This window comes from Symphodus melops (assembly GCF_947650265.1).
Source record: "Symphodus melops genome assembly, chromosome: 13".
Taxonomy (NCBI): Eukaryota; Metazoa; Chordata; class Actinopteri; order Labriformes; family Labridae; genus Symphodus; species Symphodus melops.
The window spans coordinates 6,450,885-6,472,090 of NC_136703.1; the positions used below are offsets into that span (position 1 = coordinate 6,450,885).

Below are 21,206 nucleotides of genomic sequence, written 5' to 3' on the forward strand. Positions count from 1 at the left end.
ATCTTCTTGGAAAAGAGCAAGGAGCCTTTTAGATGCTTTCTAATCTTTAGCACAAAGTGTGTATTAGAGACACTTTGACTAAAAAAATAGACTATGCAGAGTGAATAGTGAGTGTTATTAATCAGCCAACACCTGTACGTTTTCTTTTTTTTTTTAACCTCAAAAACCACCCTTTAGGGACAACCTCCTTTGTGAAAGAAAGGCTTTCAGAAGTTTAAACCAATTCCCTTTTCCTGACCAAAAACAGTTTTCCCTTAGAGGAGGAATAGCTTACTCTGACATGTGGCATTTAAAATTGGTACTACAGTGGAATTTCAAATCATTAGAGAGGTTGCCATGCTACACAGGTTGTCAAGTTTTGGACATACTGTTGTAGCTTCAGTGTTTAGCCAGCTCTACATCGCTCTTGAAACCTTTTTTTTCTGGTCATGGAGCTTTTTAGAAAACTGCCAAGGCTTTTTAGGTCTGGCAAAAATTAATTATCAGAAGGACCTGCTTGCCAGCTTCTATCGCTACAACACCTGACGGTTTGCTGTGAAGACTGGTTGCACATCTGGCAAACCAAGGTTGTCCAAAAAGGCTCTCTGGTCAAAACAAAAACAGATCATTCCGGACCGTAATTGAAACTTTGAAGGACATACTAGCTGTTGCATTGTTGTCAAAGAAGCCAGATCATCAACATAGCATGTTTCTTTAATGTCATACAGTAATGTCATTTTATGATTTCATTCAGTAGATATCTTTTTGAACGTCTGCCGAATTTCATAGAATCAATTAGTAATTAACAAAACTTTACAATTTCTAAGTAAAGATTCTTGATCTAGTTTTCAACTGATATTTGGAGGGTTTCTTTCTCCTCAGAATTAAAATATTTAAAAATCTGTTGAATTTTTGAGTTTTACATTAAGTTGAGCAAGAAACCAACACGAGATGACACCGTCATATTCAGTTGCCTGCCCTGGTGACAGAAAACTAACACATTTTTTTCTGTGTTTTTCAGTTGATACCCCGCAGCAAACCCATCAACATAAATGTAATTAACAGTGAGCTACAACAACACTAGTAAATCACTCTGAGTTAACAGAGTGAGAGATTTACTACTGCAGTCCTTAAATTATCTGTTACTAAAATCCTCCTGGCTCATCTTCAAAGCATGTCAGATATACGGTATGTACTTGGTGGATATTTGCTTTGGCAAATGGGCAACAACTGTGTCTCTTAATCTTAAAAATGGGCAACCATAAAGAAAAGTAGCTGTCCTGTGAAAGTTACGGATGGTCATGATGTTTACAGGGAGTTCAGATTCATATTTACGGTCAGCTTTGAGGGTTAACTTTATGACGTATCCCCACTTCAAAGTCTCGCCAAACGATAAAATCCTCCTATCTTACCATGTACATCCCATCTATTTTCTGATAAGTCCTGCTCTTTTAAACAGGAACAGGAAGTCTGACTTCCAGCCTTTTGTGGCCATTGTCTGATCTTTTCATCACTGACAAAATAGGGAAGATCAAATTCTTGTGGTTTCTTCTTGTTTACGCAGCCTTGGGAACGCTAGATGACCAACGCCAGGGTTAAAGATCAGATTTTTCATGCACATGTGACCATGTAGTACTCATCTAAGGTTTGTGTGGAGAAAATGTATTAACCTTCTTTTTAAGTTACAGCTTAAACTCAGTGGCTTTAAATCCCTTTTTCTCACAATCATTGTTGGAAAATTAGATTTTATTTATTTTGTAAGATTTGTTTTGTGGCTCTCATGCTTTTATATCGATAGGATAGTTGATAGAGAGATTGGAGAATGACATGAGGGAAACAAGCCACAGGTTGTATTAAAACCCGGGCAGCTTAGTTGGAGACGAGCCTCCGTATATGGGGCACAACCCAACCGCTAGGCCATCCTCCGCCTGGAAAATAAAATTTTATTAATGAGAATACAGGATGTGTCATAAGTTTCCAGCCTCTTCTTGCCAAGAGTTAATGAGGTTAACTCCTAGTTAGACTGATTGCCATTAATCCTGTGTACTTCAGGTTTCCAGCTGGCAAACAAGTCAAGTGTTTCTTTGTGATCAAGTTCCTCGATGCAGCTACAATGAAAGGAATGCGATGAGAAATATGTATCTGCATTCAATATGAAAATAGAAAAAAAAAATCAAAAGCTCAACAGGGTTTCTTAGACATATACAACTCATAACTTCAATGTCTCTAATTTATTTTTGCATGAGTTCTTAAAGAACTGCAGGCGATTTGACTCAATTTTCAATTTTTCATGGGGACTGAAAACTTTCCTTGTGCCACTTGAAAGTGATACAGGAAGGAAATGCTGACACGGTAATAATCTGGGAGGAGAGGTGAGAATCCTCTCCTTTTTGATGGCAGAGCAGATTAGAGCAAATTAATACTTTTGGGAAATGGAAGAAATGTGATGCTTGATTTTTATGCTTAATTACAGGCTTCAGGCTAAAGATAGCCTCCAATATTAACACCAGAAACCCTCTCGAGGGTAAATTTACAGCATGACCACTGTTGTCAGGGGCTGTTGTTGCCAAAACAGGGGCGTAATTAGACTCTTTTTACTGTCTCTGTCCAGAGAGAGGTGAAGAGCCTCAAGCTCAAGCCCCTTAATCAGGGGTCTTTTATGTCAACGTAAGGACTGAAAGTTTTGCTGTTGAAAATGTCAAAAGTGAACTAAACAGCAGAGAGCCACACTCACAGTTAAACTTTATGTTCTCCCAAAATTCTACATGCATACAATCTTCAAAAAGGTCCCCTTCTGGAGAAACTAATTACCGTTCTTGAGTTTTTCCAAAGGGTGGGATAGAGAAACAGCTGTCGTTAGATTTCAATAATGACAGACGATGGTTTTGCCAACATTGGGGACAGCTTTCATTAAAATTAATAATAGAGAATAGCCTGACGCTGTGCCAGATAACCGTTCCAGTGAAATCCACATCTCAGCAACATCCTCAGCCCTGAGCCTGGAAAGCACTGGCCTAGATAGAAACAGATCTGAAAGAATAAATGAATAATGAAATATCTCCTGATTTTCAATATGACTGTGAAGTCTTTTGTGTTTTATTAGTGCACAGAGAAAACAGAAAGGTGAGGTTGGGGAAAAAGAAGGAGGATGTTTCATAAGTTGAAACGTGAACGCTGTAAAGAAATGCATGAACAGATCAAATACTACTTTGTTAATAATAAACACAATGTGGCAGAGCTGTTGAAAACTTCACTTAATAGTAGTTTCATTACATTTTCTCCTGAACGAGGAGAAAATAACAAGCACGTTGAATGCATGTGATATACTACATGAATCAACTGCTGAATTACAGACACCTGCTGTGTACATGACATTTCCTTCATTGCATTAGTTCTTTAAGAATTGGAATTGCTTTCATCTTGTAGCCCCAAAATACATGTTTAGTCATGTCAGTGATGCATCGTCAGAAACACCTTTAGTAGATTATGGTAGAGTTGTGACTTCCAGTCTTTGCCTCTCACATTTTTAATGTAAAGTGAAGTCTAAAAGCTATTAGCTGTTATATGAGGCCTATTAAAAATACTCAAAGGTAAAAGATGTTTTTTTGGGGGGTATCAAAACAAAACAGGTATTTATTTGTGATTCTTTCTTTTCTGAGTTGGATCAGCATGCTACCGTATTTGACAAAGTTTACGCTTTTGTATCAGAGCAAAGGACAAGATATCTCAGTAATGCTCGTAGGTTCAAAGAAATCAACACTGAAGCATGAGTGCAGGAAATCTTAACATTTGATTTACAAGCAACAAACATTTCAGAAACAAACCTCAGTCCAAATTTGCTGCTTCACATTGGCTATGTCCAAAACTGCATGCTTTCATACAAAACCAAGAATGTAGTTTGTTCCAAAATAATAGAATGCAGTTTGTGTGGGCGAGAATTGCCTGGATGTGTACGAGTATGAAACCGGAGCACAAGCAACCTCACCAAAATGCAGACCATCCACCTGCCCGTGCTAAATTTCACAGAAGTTACACCTTGGGATTAATAGTGTTTCTGATTCTGAAACGTGATCAAGCGTTGCTCAGGTTGATGTGCCTGTTTAACATGACTCTTCCTAAATAGAGCTTGAATTTTTTGATCAAAATACTGCCAAAGCGGGCTGTTCCTTCCAGATTCTCTCAGTTTACTGTGCTTGTTTACATCTTAGTAGTAGAGCAATAAGAACAGACCCATTAGACAGTCTATGACTCCAGCTCAGTCTAGTAGCTGCGGCTGTGTTACAGTTTGATTACAACTTCACCGACACCAAAGGCCAAAATATTCATCATTTGTTTAACTGACTATTAATTCACTTACCGACTGGAAAACCTTGTTTTTTAACTGGAGCAGCTGTTTATGGCTATATACATTTGCTAAATTCTTTTGCAGCTGGGGTAACCTTCCCTTAGTGCTTCATCAAGTCCCCAACATATGGATACAACTGAAATTAGATGAGGATGTTTCAAACTGCAGCCGTTGTTTGTTCAACACAAATTCTCCTCTAAAGAAATCTAAATTGATTTTTACAACCATGCACATGAGCAAACAAGCATCTGGACAGTATTGAGCTAATCTACCGTGTGGTATAACTGAGCAATTTGCATGCTAATAGCGTGAAATTGGAAAGCACTCATTTACATTTACATTATAATCTGGGCATTAGTCCAGAATGAATGTGAGCAAAAAGCAGGACGAGTTGAAATGTCTGGATCAGATTATAGAAGTTAAAGGTCAAATGCAATGTCTCAACTCAAACAAAGTCATATGCTGTTATAATACAATGCTATTCTTCAGCTAAACGACATTAAAAATCTACAGCAAACCCATCTCACAGAGCGAATGCAGTATGAATAAACCATGAGTCCTTCTGTATGTGGGGGAAATAGATTCACACTGACTTAATAAACCATCCAAAGATCCTCTGAGACTTTGATGGATGAATCCTTATAATGTCACATTACAACAACAGCTGCATGCTTAACTACAGTCGATGTGTAAGTGTGTGTGTGTGTGTGTGTGTGTGTGTGCAAGTCTGAATCCAGCGGTAGATGTATATATAGCTGCTCTCATGGTTGGTGGTTTGAATGTGTGGAAAAATGCATACAAGGTTGGACTTCTTCTGTGAATGTACAGAATATGTGTAGGTGTGAGTTCAGCCTGTTAATGTTCTCGCTTCTGTGGCTGTCTGTTCAAAGTTCACTCATTCTATAGTGTTCCTTAATGTGATGTTCGCTACTTGGTATGTTTCAGCAACTGTTTTCATGGAAATGCCTCCCTTTGTGTGTGTGTGTGTGTGTGTGTGTGTGTGTGTGTGTGTGTGTGTGTGTGTGTGTGTGTGTGTGTGTGTGTGTGTGTGTGTGTGTGTGTGTGTGTGTGTGTGTGTGTCTGTGTGTTTGTATTTGTATAAATGTGTGTATGTGTTTTTGTGTGCGAGTCTGTGTGGAACAGAGATGGTATCAACATCTACCCCCTTATCTTCAAGAAAATCACACAAATGTCCACTTAATGGCTGGGATAATGGACACATTACACTGGTGTGTGTGTGTGTGTGTGTGTGTGTGTGTGGCCACCCCTGACTGAATAACTCGGATAATTTAGTCATTTAAAGTTGAGGTTCAGGAGGTAATCAGGCATGTGTGTAAGTATTCAAAGCTGGGGGGGTTTCAGGGACATGAAGACGTCCTGTCACTCAGTCTGATTGCACTTTACTAATCAGAGAAATTCTTGAGGACCTCTCTGTCAGACCTTCGTGGTGCGGATTAGTCGGCCAGATCTGATGTCTAACTGCTAAACAAGACACAAGATAAATGATTGTAATGTGTAAGCTGACAACGAAGCTGAAGACGAAAATTGTAAGGTCTTACAATTTAGAATTGAAATGAATTGACATTTCTCATCTGACACAGCTTTTTGTCACATCTCTTTGTCCCGCTTCTCATCTTTTCTGTCGCTGCCACAGCGGCCTCACGGCTCATTGTTGTGTCACTGAGAGCCATTGAATATGCCCTGCACAGTGTTTCCTCATATTGTCACTGATTGCGTGTCAAAACATCAATGTCGGAAGCTCCAGTGGCCTGATGGATGAGGCACTGGCCTCCTAAACCAGGGATTGTGAGTTTGAGTCCCATCAGGGGTGACTAGTTGTAGAATGGTACAAAGGCATTAATCTGGGAACAAGTGTCCTGAATTAATGACCAAATACCACTGCTCTCAGTATTTTACGAGAGAGGTATTACTGCTACGTGTTGCTAATGAGATGTTTAGAGAAGTAGTTACAAACAACAGATTCTAGGCAAAGCAATTATTTTAGGTGTTGTATCGTTTTTCCTTTCCACTTGTAGTCCAAATAGTACTGCCCAAAAGCAGTATTTGACTACACAGTCTGAGTGCTCAGACAAAAAGGCTAAATTAACACATCGATTGTGATGTAATCCCAGCTTCCACTGGCTGTCATCTGAAGGCGATTTACCTTTAATCATTTCAACATGCAACTCTCATTGTGTTCCAACTCCAACTCAATTCTCCCTTCTCAAGTTGCTTGAGAGACTGTAACGAAGGACAACACAGAAAATGAAGCCATGAGCAGAATTTCTCAGTCTGCAACAAACTTCCATAAAGAAAGAACGTCACTCTCTCTGAGGCAACATCGCTATCCGATGATAGCCAGTGGGTTCCAAAATCAAGGCCGAATTATAGCTCAGAAGAGTGGCCTACTTGATCACAAGAGACAAACAGGAATAAATCTATAGACTAACTATTGGTCCAAAAGCCCCACAGGGATCCTTAATAGAAGCCAGTATTTTAAAGCTTTTACAGTAATTCTGGAAAATGTCTAGAAAATGGCCTAGTTTCCTGTTCAATTGTGACGCAATGGGTCAAGTCTGTAAGTGCTGCCGAGGAGGGTAAATAAAACCAGACGACAAGAAGCAGAAATCAAAAGGACCTTCTCGTGGTGCAGACTTCAGCAGACTTCCCTGATTTAAAGTGCCACGGTTCATTGTGACACAGACACAACATGCACTTTTTTGTTTTTGTTCACTCACAAAACAAGAAGGACATTTTATCATGCAGCCTTCCAACCACACGGTCCCGCAGCTTGCAGACTTAAAGGGACGCGGTATGACGATTTTTGCGTCACATAAAGAAAACTTTCAAGCAAAGGAAAAACTTATTTTTAAACGTCTCAGGGCAAAACGAGGGCTGGATTCACGACCATTCAACAATACTACCATGTTTGTAATGATACAGACCTTAATGTAAATGAGTGAAGTATCCCTTTAGCGTGATGACACTGACTATGTCACAGTTTAAACAGCTGATGTCATTGCTCAGTCTGCAGGGTGGACTATTCATTGGTTATTTCCTAAGTTAACTAATATTCCTTCACAATAAAAGTAAATGTTTCTAAGATGTATTTTGTTCCTTGATCCTTAAATTATTTTTTAATCTCTTTCTCACCACTGGTCCTTTTTTCCAGCTGTGATTCTTGATTTCTGTCAGAGATTATACAGTATTTTCCTGGACATGTGTCTCTCTGCAGTGCTCACCGACATCAGTTAGTAAATGCACTTCATATTAACAGGACACCGTTTAAGCATCTGTAAATGTAGCTCAAATCAGTTTCAGCATGACGAGAACCTTCCCATTTCAGCTCATGTGTTGAAGTCAAACATTCCTCTGCTGCTGGCAGGTGAAACCTTTCACATTTCACTTTGATGGATTTCAGAATGTGGTTTCAAATAGTTTTCAAAAGCACAGGGGTTGGAGCGGTTTCTCAGCCAGGAGAGGAAATAAAAGCAAAATTATTGGTTCTAAGTCTGCAGAAGTACACATTGCACAGCCAATTTCTTTTAATATCATATGTTTAAAAATCTTTTTCAGAGGGTTGACTGGCATGGAAGTGAAACAGCACAGTTTATCACCTTTGTTTGCTGATTTGATATGTTCAGAAGATACTGACATTATTTTTTCCATCTTTTTTTTCCAATTTCATTGATAGATTTTGTGTCCTTATTTTTGCTGCATCATCACGTTGATCACTGTGACAATGTTAGGGTTTTTGCTAACTTTTATATCATAACATTTTCTGCAAAAATGAGATAAAACCGTCAGTACAATGTCCTATGACTGGAGTTGCAAGGTTGATAGATGAAGGGAAAGAAAAATGTACAGCTTCTCTAAACGGACAAACAAGCACCAAAGGACAAAGTGTTTAAGTTGAAACGAAATCAGCTTGTAATTACAGCAGTTTCACAGAGAAAAAAAAAACAAAAAAACAATCTCCCACTGTCTGAGAAAAAAAAACCCTCTGTGGGGAAGAGAGGGGAAATGACCACTGCATGGAGCTCCCACAGAGAGATAGAAAAAAAAATAAAAAATACGACGGTGGACATGGAGCCATTAAAATCCTTACACATATCACACATTTTATTTTTGTGTTTGATCTCTCTCTATGATGTAAAAATAAATCGCACACACAAATCTCAAACCTGTTGTTTTAAGACATGATGATTCACATCAGCAGAACACACAACAAAGACTGAGGTGGGTAGAGATGCTTGAAACACACACACACACACACACACACACACACACACACACACACACACACACACACACACACACACACACACACACACACACACACACACACACACACACACACACACACACACACACACACACACACACACTTCATCTTCAAAGTGAGTTAAACAGAAAAACGCACCAATGCAGCAATTCATTCAAGCACCTGCAAGCACATACACACACATTGTCAAGGACACGCGCACACATTCTCAGCTACTTGAGAAGTGCTTTACATTTCCACATTCAGATTTCATTAGAGCGAGATTCCCACCTGGGAGAATCCAACAAGGTTTCTCTCTCTCTCTGTACTTTCTAGGTCACCATTGGTCGACTTCAGCTTTATCACATCTACTTCACACACCCTTTGTGTTTCGGCTTACGTAAGGATGTGTAATCAGTTAGTTTCTTATTCTACAGTGTCTCTGGTAAACATGATTAAAGGGGAAAGACTTTATCTCCCTGTAACTAAACTCAAAAGCTTTTAATTTGAGTGTGACGTAAGTGGAACGTAAAAGGAAGAATCTCGACTCCTGAGTTTAATGATACGCTGCAGATCTCAGCTGTCTCGTTGCCTTGGTGGGCAACGTTTGTTGTACCCAAACAACAAAACACCAAACACATAGTTCAACGCGTTTGTTGAGACTGACGGGGTTCACAGCCACACTACATCTCACAGAGCGTCAAACACAGTGTCCATCAATTTGCCAGTATTTTCCCCACTGAGTGGATTTTCCCACAGTGTTACAACAAACACCAACAACTATTAGCAGCTCATGCAGCCCCTCCTCAGTCTCTCCGAGGACCCTCGCCTCCAAATTCAACCATGCATAAACAGCAGGACAAACTGCAATCCTTGTTCAATGCTTGCATGTTGATCCAGCAACATGTGTTCACGCAACATGCTGCACAGTGGCTATTAACAACTTCATGGAGCACCAGTCAGAGGAAATGCATGATAATACCAATTCACAAGTCAGCTGTGATGACATATTTTACTTCAAAAGGAGAAACGTGTGGTTCTGGTTTTTTTCTCCACAAACCGCTGCATGGATTTCACTGTGGTGCACTGATTGGCCCGGGGCCAGAGCAAAATTAAATTGGTGGGGATGAGGATCTGGGATTTCTGCCATCAGATAATCATGTCTTTGTTGGCCACAACTGAGGCTTACACACATGGACTATTGATTTTGAATCCTGACAGGGCGGTTTTGCTGTCACTTTGTGACAGGGAGTCTGCCTGCGGAAGTGAGGCCTAAATGAAGCTTGATAAATGTTGGCAAAAGATTTTAATTTCACAGAAAATAGATCTCAGGGCAAAAACATGGCCTCATACACAGTCTTTCTGATATTATTGTGTTGTTGTTTTTTTAAATCTGATTTGGATTATGTGCATTGATATTAAAAACACTGACAATAACACTTTAGCCTGACCAATTAATGAGACAGCCGATAATATCGGTCGATATCTGCATATCCAGTGACTATCGGTATTGGCTTATTTAATCACAGATATGCGCCGATACAAGATTTATTCACCTGTCAAAAAGCATTTCATTTGAGTAATGCTGTAATAAACCAGCCGTTCTCTTTGACCAGCAGAGGGCGCTATATGGATCACAACAAACAATATCACTCTCCAGGGTGTCAAACTGTGATGCAGGTACTTTCCAGCTGTGTGAACAACTTGTCTTCATTCACTTTTTTAAAGTATCAACGCAATAAATGTGTATTCATATCTTTCTCTTCTGATCGTACATAGATCGAAGAGAGATATCAGCTTATATATAGCAGTATCAGACTTTTTCCCCTCCATAATATATCAGTATCAGTCGGACCTAATTTTCAATCAATTACAATTTTTTTTCATAGATTATTCAAGTTTTTCCACAACCAAATCCTTTTGTTGTCCATATGTCGATCATGATTACTTTGTACTCATCAAGTCAAGACTTCAGATCTGGAAACACATCTTAATGTCGAAAAAAGTTTCGGGCAAAGAACTTGAGAAGTCTGAAGAACTTTCTCAGGGTAAATGAAAAGAAAAAGATGAATCATGAATTTGTTATCTAAACTCTCCATCCATCTGGACAGACAAGCCTCCTTGTTAAACTCTGCCCTACTCTACTTTGTCTAATGGTGTTTGCACATAGTTTTCCAGTCTAATAAGAAGAAATAAGCAACAGAGCTGCGTATGTGTTGGCCTTTTCACAAACTGTCTGATTGTGTTAGTTTTCCCCGTGTAGATTTCACCTCGCTTCCAAATGTCAGTGATTACCCGGGGTGAGTGAAATGTTATCAAAACTAAGAGAGATGATGGAAAAAGGAAGAAAAATATAATGCCGAGTTACAGTAAACTAACATTTTCCAATAAGGTGTCAAATACACTTTACAGACTTCAGGAACACGACTTCTGTTATGTTATGACAGTGTTGGTGTGAAACGATAACCACACACATTATGCTACTTCTGATAAAGAGCGAGAAAGGAGAAAGTGTGGTGGTGGTGGTGGGCAGGCAAACTTGACGACTGGAGGAAAATTAATTTTTATAGAGTTGATTGCAGGGCTGGAGAGAGTGAGGCGGTGTCAGAAAGAAACGAAAAGGCAGACGTCGAAAAAAGGCAAACGTGTAATTTGTTCCCCACATTATCTCCAGACTGTGAGTGGAACACACGAAAAAGTGAATAATGAGAATTGGGGTATGATTCTTGTCACCTCCTTTAGGTGTGTGTGTGTGTGTGTGTGTGTGTGTGTGTGTGTGTGTGTGTGTGTGTGTGTGTGTGTGTGTGTGTGTGTGTGAGAGAGAGAGAGTGAGAAGAGGAAGAAAAGCACGACAGGTGTAAGAAGGGGAGAGTGAAGCCACACTGAAACACTAACAACAGAAGAAGAAAAATAGAAGCTACTCTTACCGGCGTGTGTGAACTGCAGTCTTGGTTGAGATGCCCTCCACGCCCCTGTTAAGGTGGCCCCGAGGTGGGCCAGCAGGACCGCTGTCACCGGCCAATACATCCTCCTCATGAGCACAGACACTGTGTGAGTTAAATTCTCCTGAACTCACACGAGTCTAAACTGTTTCCGTCAAAATCTCAGTGATGCATTCAGGTGATGTGCTGATACAGCTGATAAGTCCAAAGTGTTTGAATGCAGTTAGAGTTCACGTCCAAGTCACAAAGATGCTGATTAGACTCTGACAGTCCAAGTGAGTCAGGATTGAAAGAGTCCAGGTCCTGAAAATAATTCAGCGCTCCTTGTATCAGAAGCACTCACACACACTTTACCATCTGTGTGTTTGTGTGTTTCATATCTTTGAGTCTGTGTGTCTAAGAGAGTCTGTGCGCGCGTGTGTGTGTGTGTGTGTGTGTGTGTGGGCTTCAGGGATGGACGGGGAAACGTATTCCAAGAAAAAAAACTAAGACGTCTCTCCGCTGCTCCCTCGCAGCTTGACAGCTCTCTTCTGTTCTTTCTCTCGTCCCGCTCTTCTCCGCGTGTGACTACTCTCCCTCTCTCTCTCTCTCTCTCTCTCTCTCTCAGGGAGGCGGAGGAAGAAGGATTCCCAATCATTGTGGCCACCCTGCATACACACAACTGCAGGCATGCACGCCTATTCAGGACTCCAGGAAAACCTAGTTTAAGTGGAAATGAGAGGGACAAATCAGCTTTCATTTGTATTCCCATTCCTCTTACTCTAATTTTCTCACTTTCTGTAACTCGTTTCTTCCTCATTCTTCATGTTATTTTTTAAAATGTCCTTTGGTGGAAAAAAAAGGTTGATAAAGAAATAAAGAAAAAGCAAATCAGGAATATCAAAAGAATTCAACATTTTTTTGTACATCTCTACAGGTAAACTTGAGCATATAGATGCACATGGAGACATATAAACAATATAAACCAGATAAAGTGATGTGTATAAAATGTTTTAAAAGTAAAAAGTAGAATCTTAACATCTGTTCTAAAAAACAAAACCATTTTCTCTATTTCTACTCCCAACCCAAATGCAATCATTAAAGCCCGAGTCCTCTTTCGTGCTTGGTTGTTTTCATTAAATAGACACTCACTGGGGTTCGGCAGAGCCGGCTGAATTTTTCACCAGCTCCAGTTCAATCACAGGCCAGCAGGGACAATTTATTCATTCCCCGAGATAAATAATGAATTTAGGTTGCGTGCAAATGAATAAGTATATATTCGCTCCAAAGATCCCAGATAAATGATTTATTCTCCACACGTGTTTGCTATTGAGTTTTTTCTTCTCTTAACATGAGCCAGAGTTTGAATTATATGACTCGATGTCCTGTAATCTAGGATTAGCACAAACCTTACAGCTTTTCACTGGAAAGTTATTTATTGGGTGGACAAGTCTGGTCTAGGCTGTAAATGAAATATCATAATAATAATTATATTTTAATAATATAAAGAAAGAAGAGTGAGTTAACACCTTGCAGATAAAGAACAGATGTTTCCTCATCCATTCATGGCACTGGCCTTTTAATTATGTTCCCTTCAACAACATGCTGCCGATGTTTTCAGTTGGGCCCGACTTTTTGTGGCCGATACTGATATATCGGCCGATCGTTTTTTTTGGATCTATGTTTGATCTGTATAGACAGATTTCAATATACACATTGATTGCATTGGGGCCTTGAATGCAGAATCAAACACTTGTACATGCATCAGGACTTGACACTGCAGAGGGATGACTGTTATAATCCATATAGCGCCCTCTGCTGGTGACAGCCAGAAAGAGAACTACAAGTGTAAAATTCCACTCAAATGAAACGCTTACATCTCATAATATCAGCACATATCTGCAATATAATTAGCCCATACTGATAATCCCTGGATATGCTAATATCGAACAATATTATCGGCTGGCAAAATAATCGGGCTTCTTTTTTTCCCCTGTTTTTTAAATCTAACTGTTACACAGTCAATGGCGGCGTGGTTAGTGCAGACACTTCATGTACTGAGGCTGCAGACTTTCATGCAGGCAGCCCAGGTTCAGTGGCTTCTTTCCCACATGTCATTACGCACTCTCTCTCTCTCCTTGATTTCTGACTCTATCCACTGTCCTGTCTCTAAACAAAGGCCTTAAAATCTACCTTTAAACTTGGGGTGGGACTTTAATACGCTAATTATGATTAATTAATTCAAAAAAAATAATGTGTTAAATTTTCTTAACGCATTTAATCACAGTTTGCCTCATAAACAGCGCGGAACTGTTTGTCATTGTCTGCGCTAGCCCCGCACTAGCCCCACGCTAGCTCCGCCTCAAGTACAAACCAGAGGCGTTTGCAGCCCAAAGTAGATCAAATGACTTCAGGACCAAAATTAGTAATTCAACGTCTGATATACTTACAAATTCACTCGCTAAATTGATTGCTCTGGACTTTAGACCACTATTAGTGGTATAAGATAAGGGTCTAGAAAATGTGCTACAGATAATGTGTGAATTAAGTGTCAAGCTGTTGTGCAGAAAAAATATTTCAAACAAGATCCAATAGTTTTATCAAACTGAAAAGCAAGTCAAATTGGATGCATTGCATTTATTCATCCACCAAAATCACCACCAGTTACAAATGCTATACCCTTTGCTTTATGTTTCACAAATAGAACTTGTGTATCTCAACCTCATTCTTTATCTCGCGGTGCCCAAAGCCCTTTCAGGTCATTCTTACAGAAAACGTTGAAAACCAATGGTGTCACGGCTTTAAACTTCCAATGATCCATGAATCCAGGTCTTTGTTTGAGGATCAGGTATCAAATTCATAAACAAGCTTTTTTCCCCCTCCCATATTAATGTTTCCCCATGATTTGATTTTACATTTCCACTCTTATAACATATTTCCAAGTTATACCTTTCTCTGTCTTTATAATTTATTTTAATTTCTATTTTCCTTTGAATCTAATTGTTGGTTTTTTTTATCATCTTTTAATTGTTATTTAAGGCAAGTTCTATAATCTGCATTGACTTGACAACACTATCAGTCTGGTCCTATTGGTTTCTTAATGTGCTATATAGATCAAGTAAATTTGACATATCACTGCAAACAATTACCACTCATGCCAGTTCTTGTGCAAATTCAAATAAAAAAAGTATAACTCAATCCTAACTTCAAGATGCTGGTGTTCTTTAAGAGTATTCATGTCTCCTTCCCTGTTTGAATTCTGCTTATTAAGAAAACTTGAAGTGTAAAGGTTATAAGTTCAATGGTTTGGCATTTTGCAATAATTCTTTTGCAACAAAGCAGAAAAAAATGGAAGTAACCGTCATCACTTGGACATGTGAGTCCATGAGTCAAAACTGTCTGCATCTTGTTCAATGGTTTAAAAGCTAATGGCTGCAATAGAATCCGCCGTTGTGTAAGAATCCTGGAGCTATAACATGTCAGTCATGACCTATACCACACAGCTAAACATAAATGTTGACCAGTCAGTCTTTCACAAGTGCTAAAATAGAAGCAGAATGTCCTGAGGATGTACAGATCAATGGCCAACTGAACAAAAAGAGATCCATGTTGCTTCGTTGCCTCTGGCATTACATTCAAAGGGAAAACAATGGGAGAAGTCAGACGGCCATTGATGGAACTCAGTTTTGTCACTTTCTGCTCCAGAAACACAACTGACTTACAACCTCCTAAAGTGTCCTTTAGAAAGGATAATTAGAAGGTCCTCGCCAATCTTACCCAATAAGTCACTTGTTAATTACACTTTGTGTCCTCCCTGTTAACGTAAACAAAAAAGCCTCTGATTTCTCTTGACAAGTGACGTCAATTAGTCAATTAGTGTCTGTCTGCTGTGATCATTACTGCTATCAGATCTTACCGCTGCCATTGTCTGCAAGACCACATAGACACACACAATTACACCCATTGACTCATGCACATTCCCAGTCTTTCATGGATTGAGTGAGAATAGAGCCGTTAATGAGCACACATTGTCACTTTGTTGTTCAGTTTGATTGGATTCATGAGATTCAGGTCGCCTTTTTCAGCTGACATGGACCCTAATGTCACTAATTCGCATTACAAATTGTAGAACCAAAAGTCAATGAACACCTGTCCATCCCACCTATACGATGAAGGTTGTACATCCATTCTCAAACAACTGATACCAATTTAGAAATTGTTCCCCTTGAGCAGCAATTTGGAGGGCATCTAAGGCCAACTGTGCCAAATTAATCAATGAGCAATTGTGTGGTCAAGCACTTTTAGATTAGAAAGCCGCCAAAAGACTTACTGATTCCTTTCAATGATGTTTAATGGGGTTACGATCAGGGCTCTTCAAATACCAAGTTCCTCTGGACTAACCTCGACCAACTATGACTTTATAGACCAAGCGGTGTGCACAGAAGCATAATGCTTGCAAAGCGAATGGCCTTTATCAAACTGCTGCCACAAAATTGGATTATATCTTGTAGAATAATTTATAATTGATGCACTTTTGTAAAAATGTTCATCATTTCAACATTTTAAGAAATGAAACCCTCTGGAAAAAGGAAATGAAATGTGGTGTCTGTTGCTACAGGTCTGTCATGAATCCGTCCTATCTGCCTAAAGCCACTATCTATAAAGATTGACAGAGAGATAGCCTAGCAGTGAGGTAGCACCCCATGTATGAGGTCTGTCCAAGAGGGCGGTCCGGGTTCAAGTCAGGCCTTTGGCTCTTTTCCTGCAAGTCATTCTCCACCCTCTCTCCTGTTTCCTTCTCTATATCCAATTTATTATCAAATAAACAGAACAGGTCCAAAAACAAAGACCACCTGCTGCTGGGTACGTAACACCCATTACACCAGTAAGAGGGACAAAAAAGCATCAATTCAGCTGTTTAAATGTAGTAGTTGTTATTTGCTTGAAAGAACTAATGTTTTGAGGGTGTAAATTGAGTCAAAGGGCTCCTCCAATGGGATTCATTAATGATTATCAGCTTAAATGATTTCTCCTTACCTGGACCTGGAGGGGCTTTAACATGACCCGAACTCAAAATACGTTTTCATCATAAATAGCTGACTGACACAATAACAGGTACAGCACATACATTAAATGGCTCTAATTTAAAGAATCGCATTTTAAAAGTTTTTTGAAGCTAAAGTAACCGACTACATACTCGTGTATTATAGACATTTATAAAAGAAGTATATTCAGTAAAAATAGGGAATTAAATCTTACCAAAGCAGGGTTAAGGTCAGCAATTATTATCGTTTCTCTGGCGGAATTTTGTTAAGAAATAAAAGGTTTCTTCCCACAGGTAGGACAGTGCTGCCATCTTACGTTTCTCCCCGTTGTTTTGTGTCTTGTTCACAAAACACTGAAATCACGCGAGAGTCGATATTTAATTTACATTTTTATTCTTTTAACGTAAGAGGTCCCCCCTAAACATCACAACAGGACCAAACTTTGCTCGCATCCGAAAACTAACCGTGACTGCGTCAATTAAGAAGACAGGAAGCTCAAATACATTCTTATAAACCCAGGTAGAATGCATTGACGACCTTTTACCACTAGAGGTCAGTACGAGATTGCAAATTCATTAAGCCATGGACAACTGCACGTAAAATACAGTGATTTCTTATCCTTATGATAATGAATATCATATTAATATCAATATTATTAGATTTAAAACAAAAATAAAACGAATAACTAACAGGATTAAATGTTTAAGTGTATTCAAACTGTCAAACAATAGGCTAATTAGGTTTTCAGTATTCTAAACTCTAGCCAGTAGATACTGTAATATACATTTGTGGGATTAGTGACTCTGGCTCAGAATTTGAGTTAATGTGACCTTCTCTTCCATGGCAAATGCAATTGTTGTAACTTAAATAAGAAATATAGGCCAAGAGTTATACTTTGGTGGCGTTAATTAATTCAGGCATTTCGGGCCCGTGCATTGCATGAAGCCGTAAATGTTTCTGAAGATGCTTGATTTGGTTTGATCTTCTTGAGAAGTTTTACAGATGTGTTGGGGTTTATAACAGGGTGGAGTGAAGGGAGTGGGTCTGACCGTCCAGCGCGCTCCCGCCATGATGTGTTGGAACCTTTTGTATGGGGGCGCGGCTGTCGGGAACGCGCTTAGTGCCACTGTGTGCCAGCCAGTAAATCTTATTTCCAATAAAATAAAAATACTACGCCAAAAGTGATCAAAGTTTATGGCATGTATTTTTTTTACATAGTAACTCAGGGAAACACGGCCCAGTAATGTTGTGTTTTTAAGGGGGGAATGTGGATAGCTTCAAACTCCTTGTTCCATCAGAAACCGAAGGATGAGCCATTGGGCGTCGTGTTTCGGTTCGAAAAAGTTAAAAATAAAACTTAGGGAAACAACTAAATAGGTGGGTGTATGGATGACTCACAATCACGGGGCAATCCTTGTCACGGCCAAAGTCATAACAAAATAATACATATCAGACAGGGACAGGGGCGGTCCAACCACTCCGAAGCTCCAAAGTCATCATCATAGATCGTCTATTTAAAAAATCAGTCTTTGAGTAGTAGGCCTTTTTCAGAGTTACCTTTCACTGTGCCCTAAATGCAGTTAACCAGCATACAGACAGTAGCTATACAGTAGACCTGAGGATTCAGTTTTATTTTCTTCCAAACATCTCATCAATGTTTTTGTCTTACATCAAAGTTGTGTAGGCCTACATTCTCAACACATGGGCACATATAGTTAGGCATACTAGGCTATAAAATGGTATTTAGAGGCCTACTGTCCTGAAACATTTCAGCAATGTCCACTCTCTCCTCATTCCAAAAAAAACAAACTGAACACTTCATATTAAAAAAAATTGTGTACGCCTATAGCCTGCTATTTGTGGCCCTCCATCAAAGGGTTTTTATCCAAACCCTATTCTACTCATGTTTGTTTGTGACCGAGGTTAAATTTATAATGAGGGTAAAAGTTGTATTTAAATACCACTTTGACAACTAAAACTTTGCAAGTGTATGCCTGTAGCTGTGCTTTCAAGCTATCTCAGTTTATTGAAAGAATGCTGTAAACAAAACATGTAATTTTCACCCATGCAACACTGCTAGCAATAAGCTATGTTAATGTATTAGACTAATTCTGGTTATATATGCCCAAAAAAATGCAGTAGTTTATGCTAATCTACTTGTGTTAGTGATTTAGTGTGTCTACGAATAAGGTGCTGATTTGGGACACCAGTAGGTAAAGGGTAAAGTTAATAATCTACATCTAGGTAAAATCGGGCTCAGTATTGATCCCTCAACTGTACTTCAAAAATTCCTGTGACAGAAGAGTAATTTTATTCTAGGTCTTCCATGTAAAAAAAAAAAAAAAAGTACAATGCATTCTGGAAGGGATACAAAGGCTATAAACAAACCTTCCCCAACCACAAAAAAAATAATAATAATAATCTTGAATTAACGATTGGAGATGGCCTACTTTTAAACTAGGTGGGAAAAGTAAATTTGGTAAGGCTCTGTCATAGAAATTCAGGTCATTTGTAGTTACCTTTGAAGCAGGGACAGACTTTTCACCTTTCATGACATTTAACTGAAGCCTATGTTGCAGACTTCAAAGTATCTGAACTGATCTAAAACTGTAAACAGACCAGGCAGACCAAGCAAAGAAACACGGCTTACAAGTGCAGAGAAACCTGAGGGAATGATCACAGCTCACCTTTGGCAGAATATTGGAGTGTAATATATATTAAAAAAAAAATAAAAATAGGCTATCAAACAACAAAAGTGAGAATTTTGTTATGGTTTAGCTTGCCTGTCAATTAACGTTAATGTATTTTGCCAACGTTTTCAAAAGCTTTTTTATATTTACAATTTCAGCTAGAAAATGTAAAATAGTCTACAGTGAGAAACAAAGACTCATTCTTCAAATTGAAAATGTGGTACACTTAAAATGCGGCAGAGTGAGACATCTTTCCTCTCTTGATGCCTGTTTCACTTCAGTCGATAGGCTCTTGTTTAACTCGCTCCCCTTTCTTATGTCGCTCCATCCAATTGGACAACTCCCTTCCGCTTCTTCTCTTCCTATTGGACAGGTTGGGCGGGAGATGAGCTCATATTGGTTAAATATAGTGGGCTCGCGAGGGGCTAAAAATAGCCCAGTATATAAAGCCGGTGGTTCAGCTGCGATGCACGCTACTTCGCTCCGGCCGACAGCCGGAGGAGCAGGAAAAGAGGCGGAGGAAGAAAGAAAAGCAGCAGCCTCCCTCTTGCTCATTCCTCTAGAAGTGTTGCACCAGAGGCGGCGACGTGTCTTACATTATGGCCTGGCCACCAGCTTTGGGTGGAGGAGGCAGTGACGAGCTTCCTTCCTTCCTAATGCACTCTGGTTTCGATCTGAACGTCTCCAGAGAGCACAGTCATTTCCTCTAACTAAACATTTAAGCTGCAATGGGCAGATGAACTCATGTTTTTAAATAACTAATAGTATGAGTAAAATACATTGTAGCTGTGCAAACCCTGTGATGTTGTGCCACTCACCTTGGAGAGATATGTATTTTGTTTGTAGTTTATAACATTTCTACACACTTTTAATATAGCTTTTTCCAAATGAAGCAGTATGCATGAACACTAGCAGTGCTGAATATACCCATAACTTCCAAAGAGCATTTTATGTAACATGTAAGGATTGTTATGTAGAACAATGCATGCAGTAAAATTTAGCGTTAAAGCCAACAGACTGACAATGTTCTAGCTGATGGTCTAACACAGGAAAGGTAAAACATGCTCTGCTTTCATTCACAAGGTGTCATTTTCAGTCAGGAAGTCACAAGCTGACTTCATGTTTCCTCTCACATCCACCCACAGTACCTTTTATAAGCCATTATTACAGGCATATTCCTCCCACTGTTCATCCTTCCATTTTCTACACTTACTTATCCCCCCTCCTCCTCCTCTTATCATACTGCCAAAGGTCACTCTGCACAGCTCTGATGTAATAAGGTGGAAAGTAGAGTTTGACCTATGATCTGAGTGGTAAGCAATAGAAACAATGCCAACAAGAAAGCTATGCATGTAGAAAATGTAGGATTGAAGTTGTTCGAACACAAGTCTTGAGATCTTCAATTTAGAAAATTAATCATTAGAATTTCAGGTGCATCTGATAATTTTTTTTAATAGCATGACTAGTTTTGCTCTGAGTATTCATGTTTAATGTAATTCTGTCTGATTGAACTTTTTAGATCTGTGCTGCATGTTGAGCATTGAAGCTTGTTAGGAACATGATAAATGAATGCTCCATATAATCAGCATCCTGCTCCTACAATCATCCATTTTTATTCCTAGGTTTCCACTCCTCCGCACCGGCTTACACAACTACGGTCTTTTATCATCGGTAATAGAGCAACCACAGATTTACAGCTTCGTCATACTCCAGCATCATCCCACACATGCTGAATCTGCCTCACCCCGACATCCCACTCACTCTGTTTCCTCTGCAGCATGCAGAGGCCTCACAGCGAGGCTGCTGGCTTCTCTCTTTGTGCTTTCTGCCTTTCAACCTGCAATCCTCCAAGTGACAAGTATACTACCTTTGTTTAAATGTAACTTTATAATGATATAAATATGGGTTTTCTCTTTTCAAAGTGATACTACAAAAGGTGCAATACGAAATTTATTTATTTTA

The 21,206-nt window shown here is 39.3% G+C and overlaps 1 protein-coding gene across 3 annotated transcripts in view; it reads right to left on the reverse strand.

Annotated features, from left to right (window-relative positions):
• The window catches only part of sema3h (sema domain, immunoglobulin domain (Ig), short basic domain, secreted, (semaphorin) 3H), a 62,527-nt gene extending 45,586 nt beyond the window's left edge, over window positions 1-16,941 (reverse strand). For 2 of the 3 annotated variants that reach the window (XM_079359100.1, XM_079359099.1), the window contains exons 1-2: window positions 16,769-16,941; window positions 11,516-12,229 (exon numbers count right to left, since the gene is read on the reverse strand). In XM_079359100.1, the coding sequence (XP_079215226.1) occupies window positions 11,516-11,624 (109 nt within the window). In that variant the 5' untranslated portion in view covers window positions 11,625-12,229; window positions 16,769-16,941. The remainder of the gene's footprint in view (window positions 1-11,515; window positions 12,230-16,768) is intronic. The other variant, XM_079359101.1, reaches the window with a different exon arrangement.
• Between the last annotated feature and the right edge of the window lie 4,265 nt (window positions 16,942-21,206).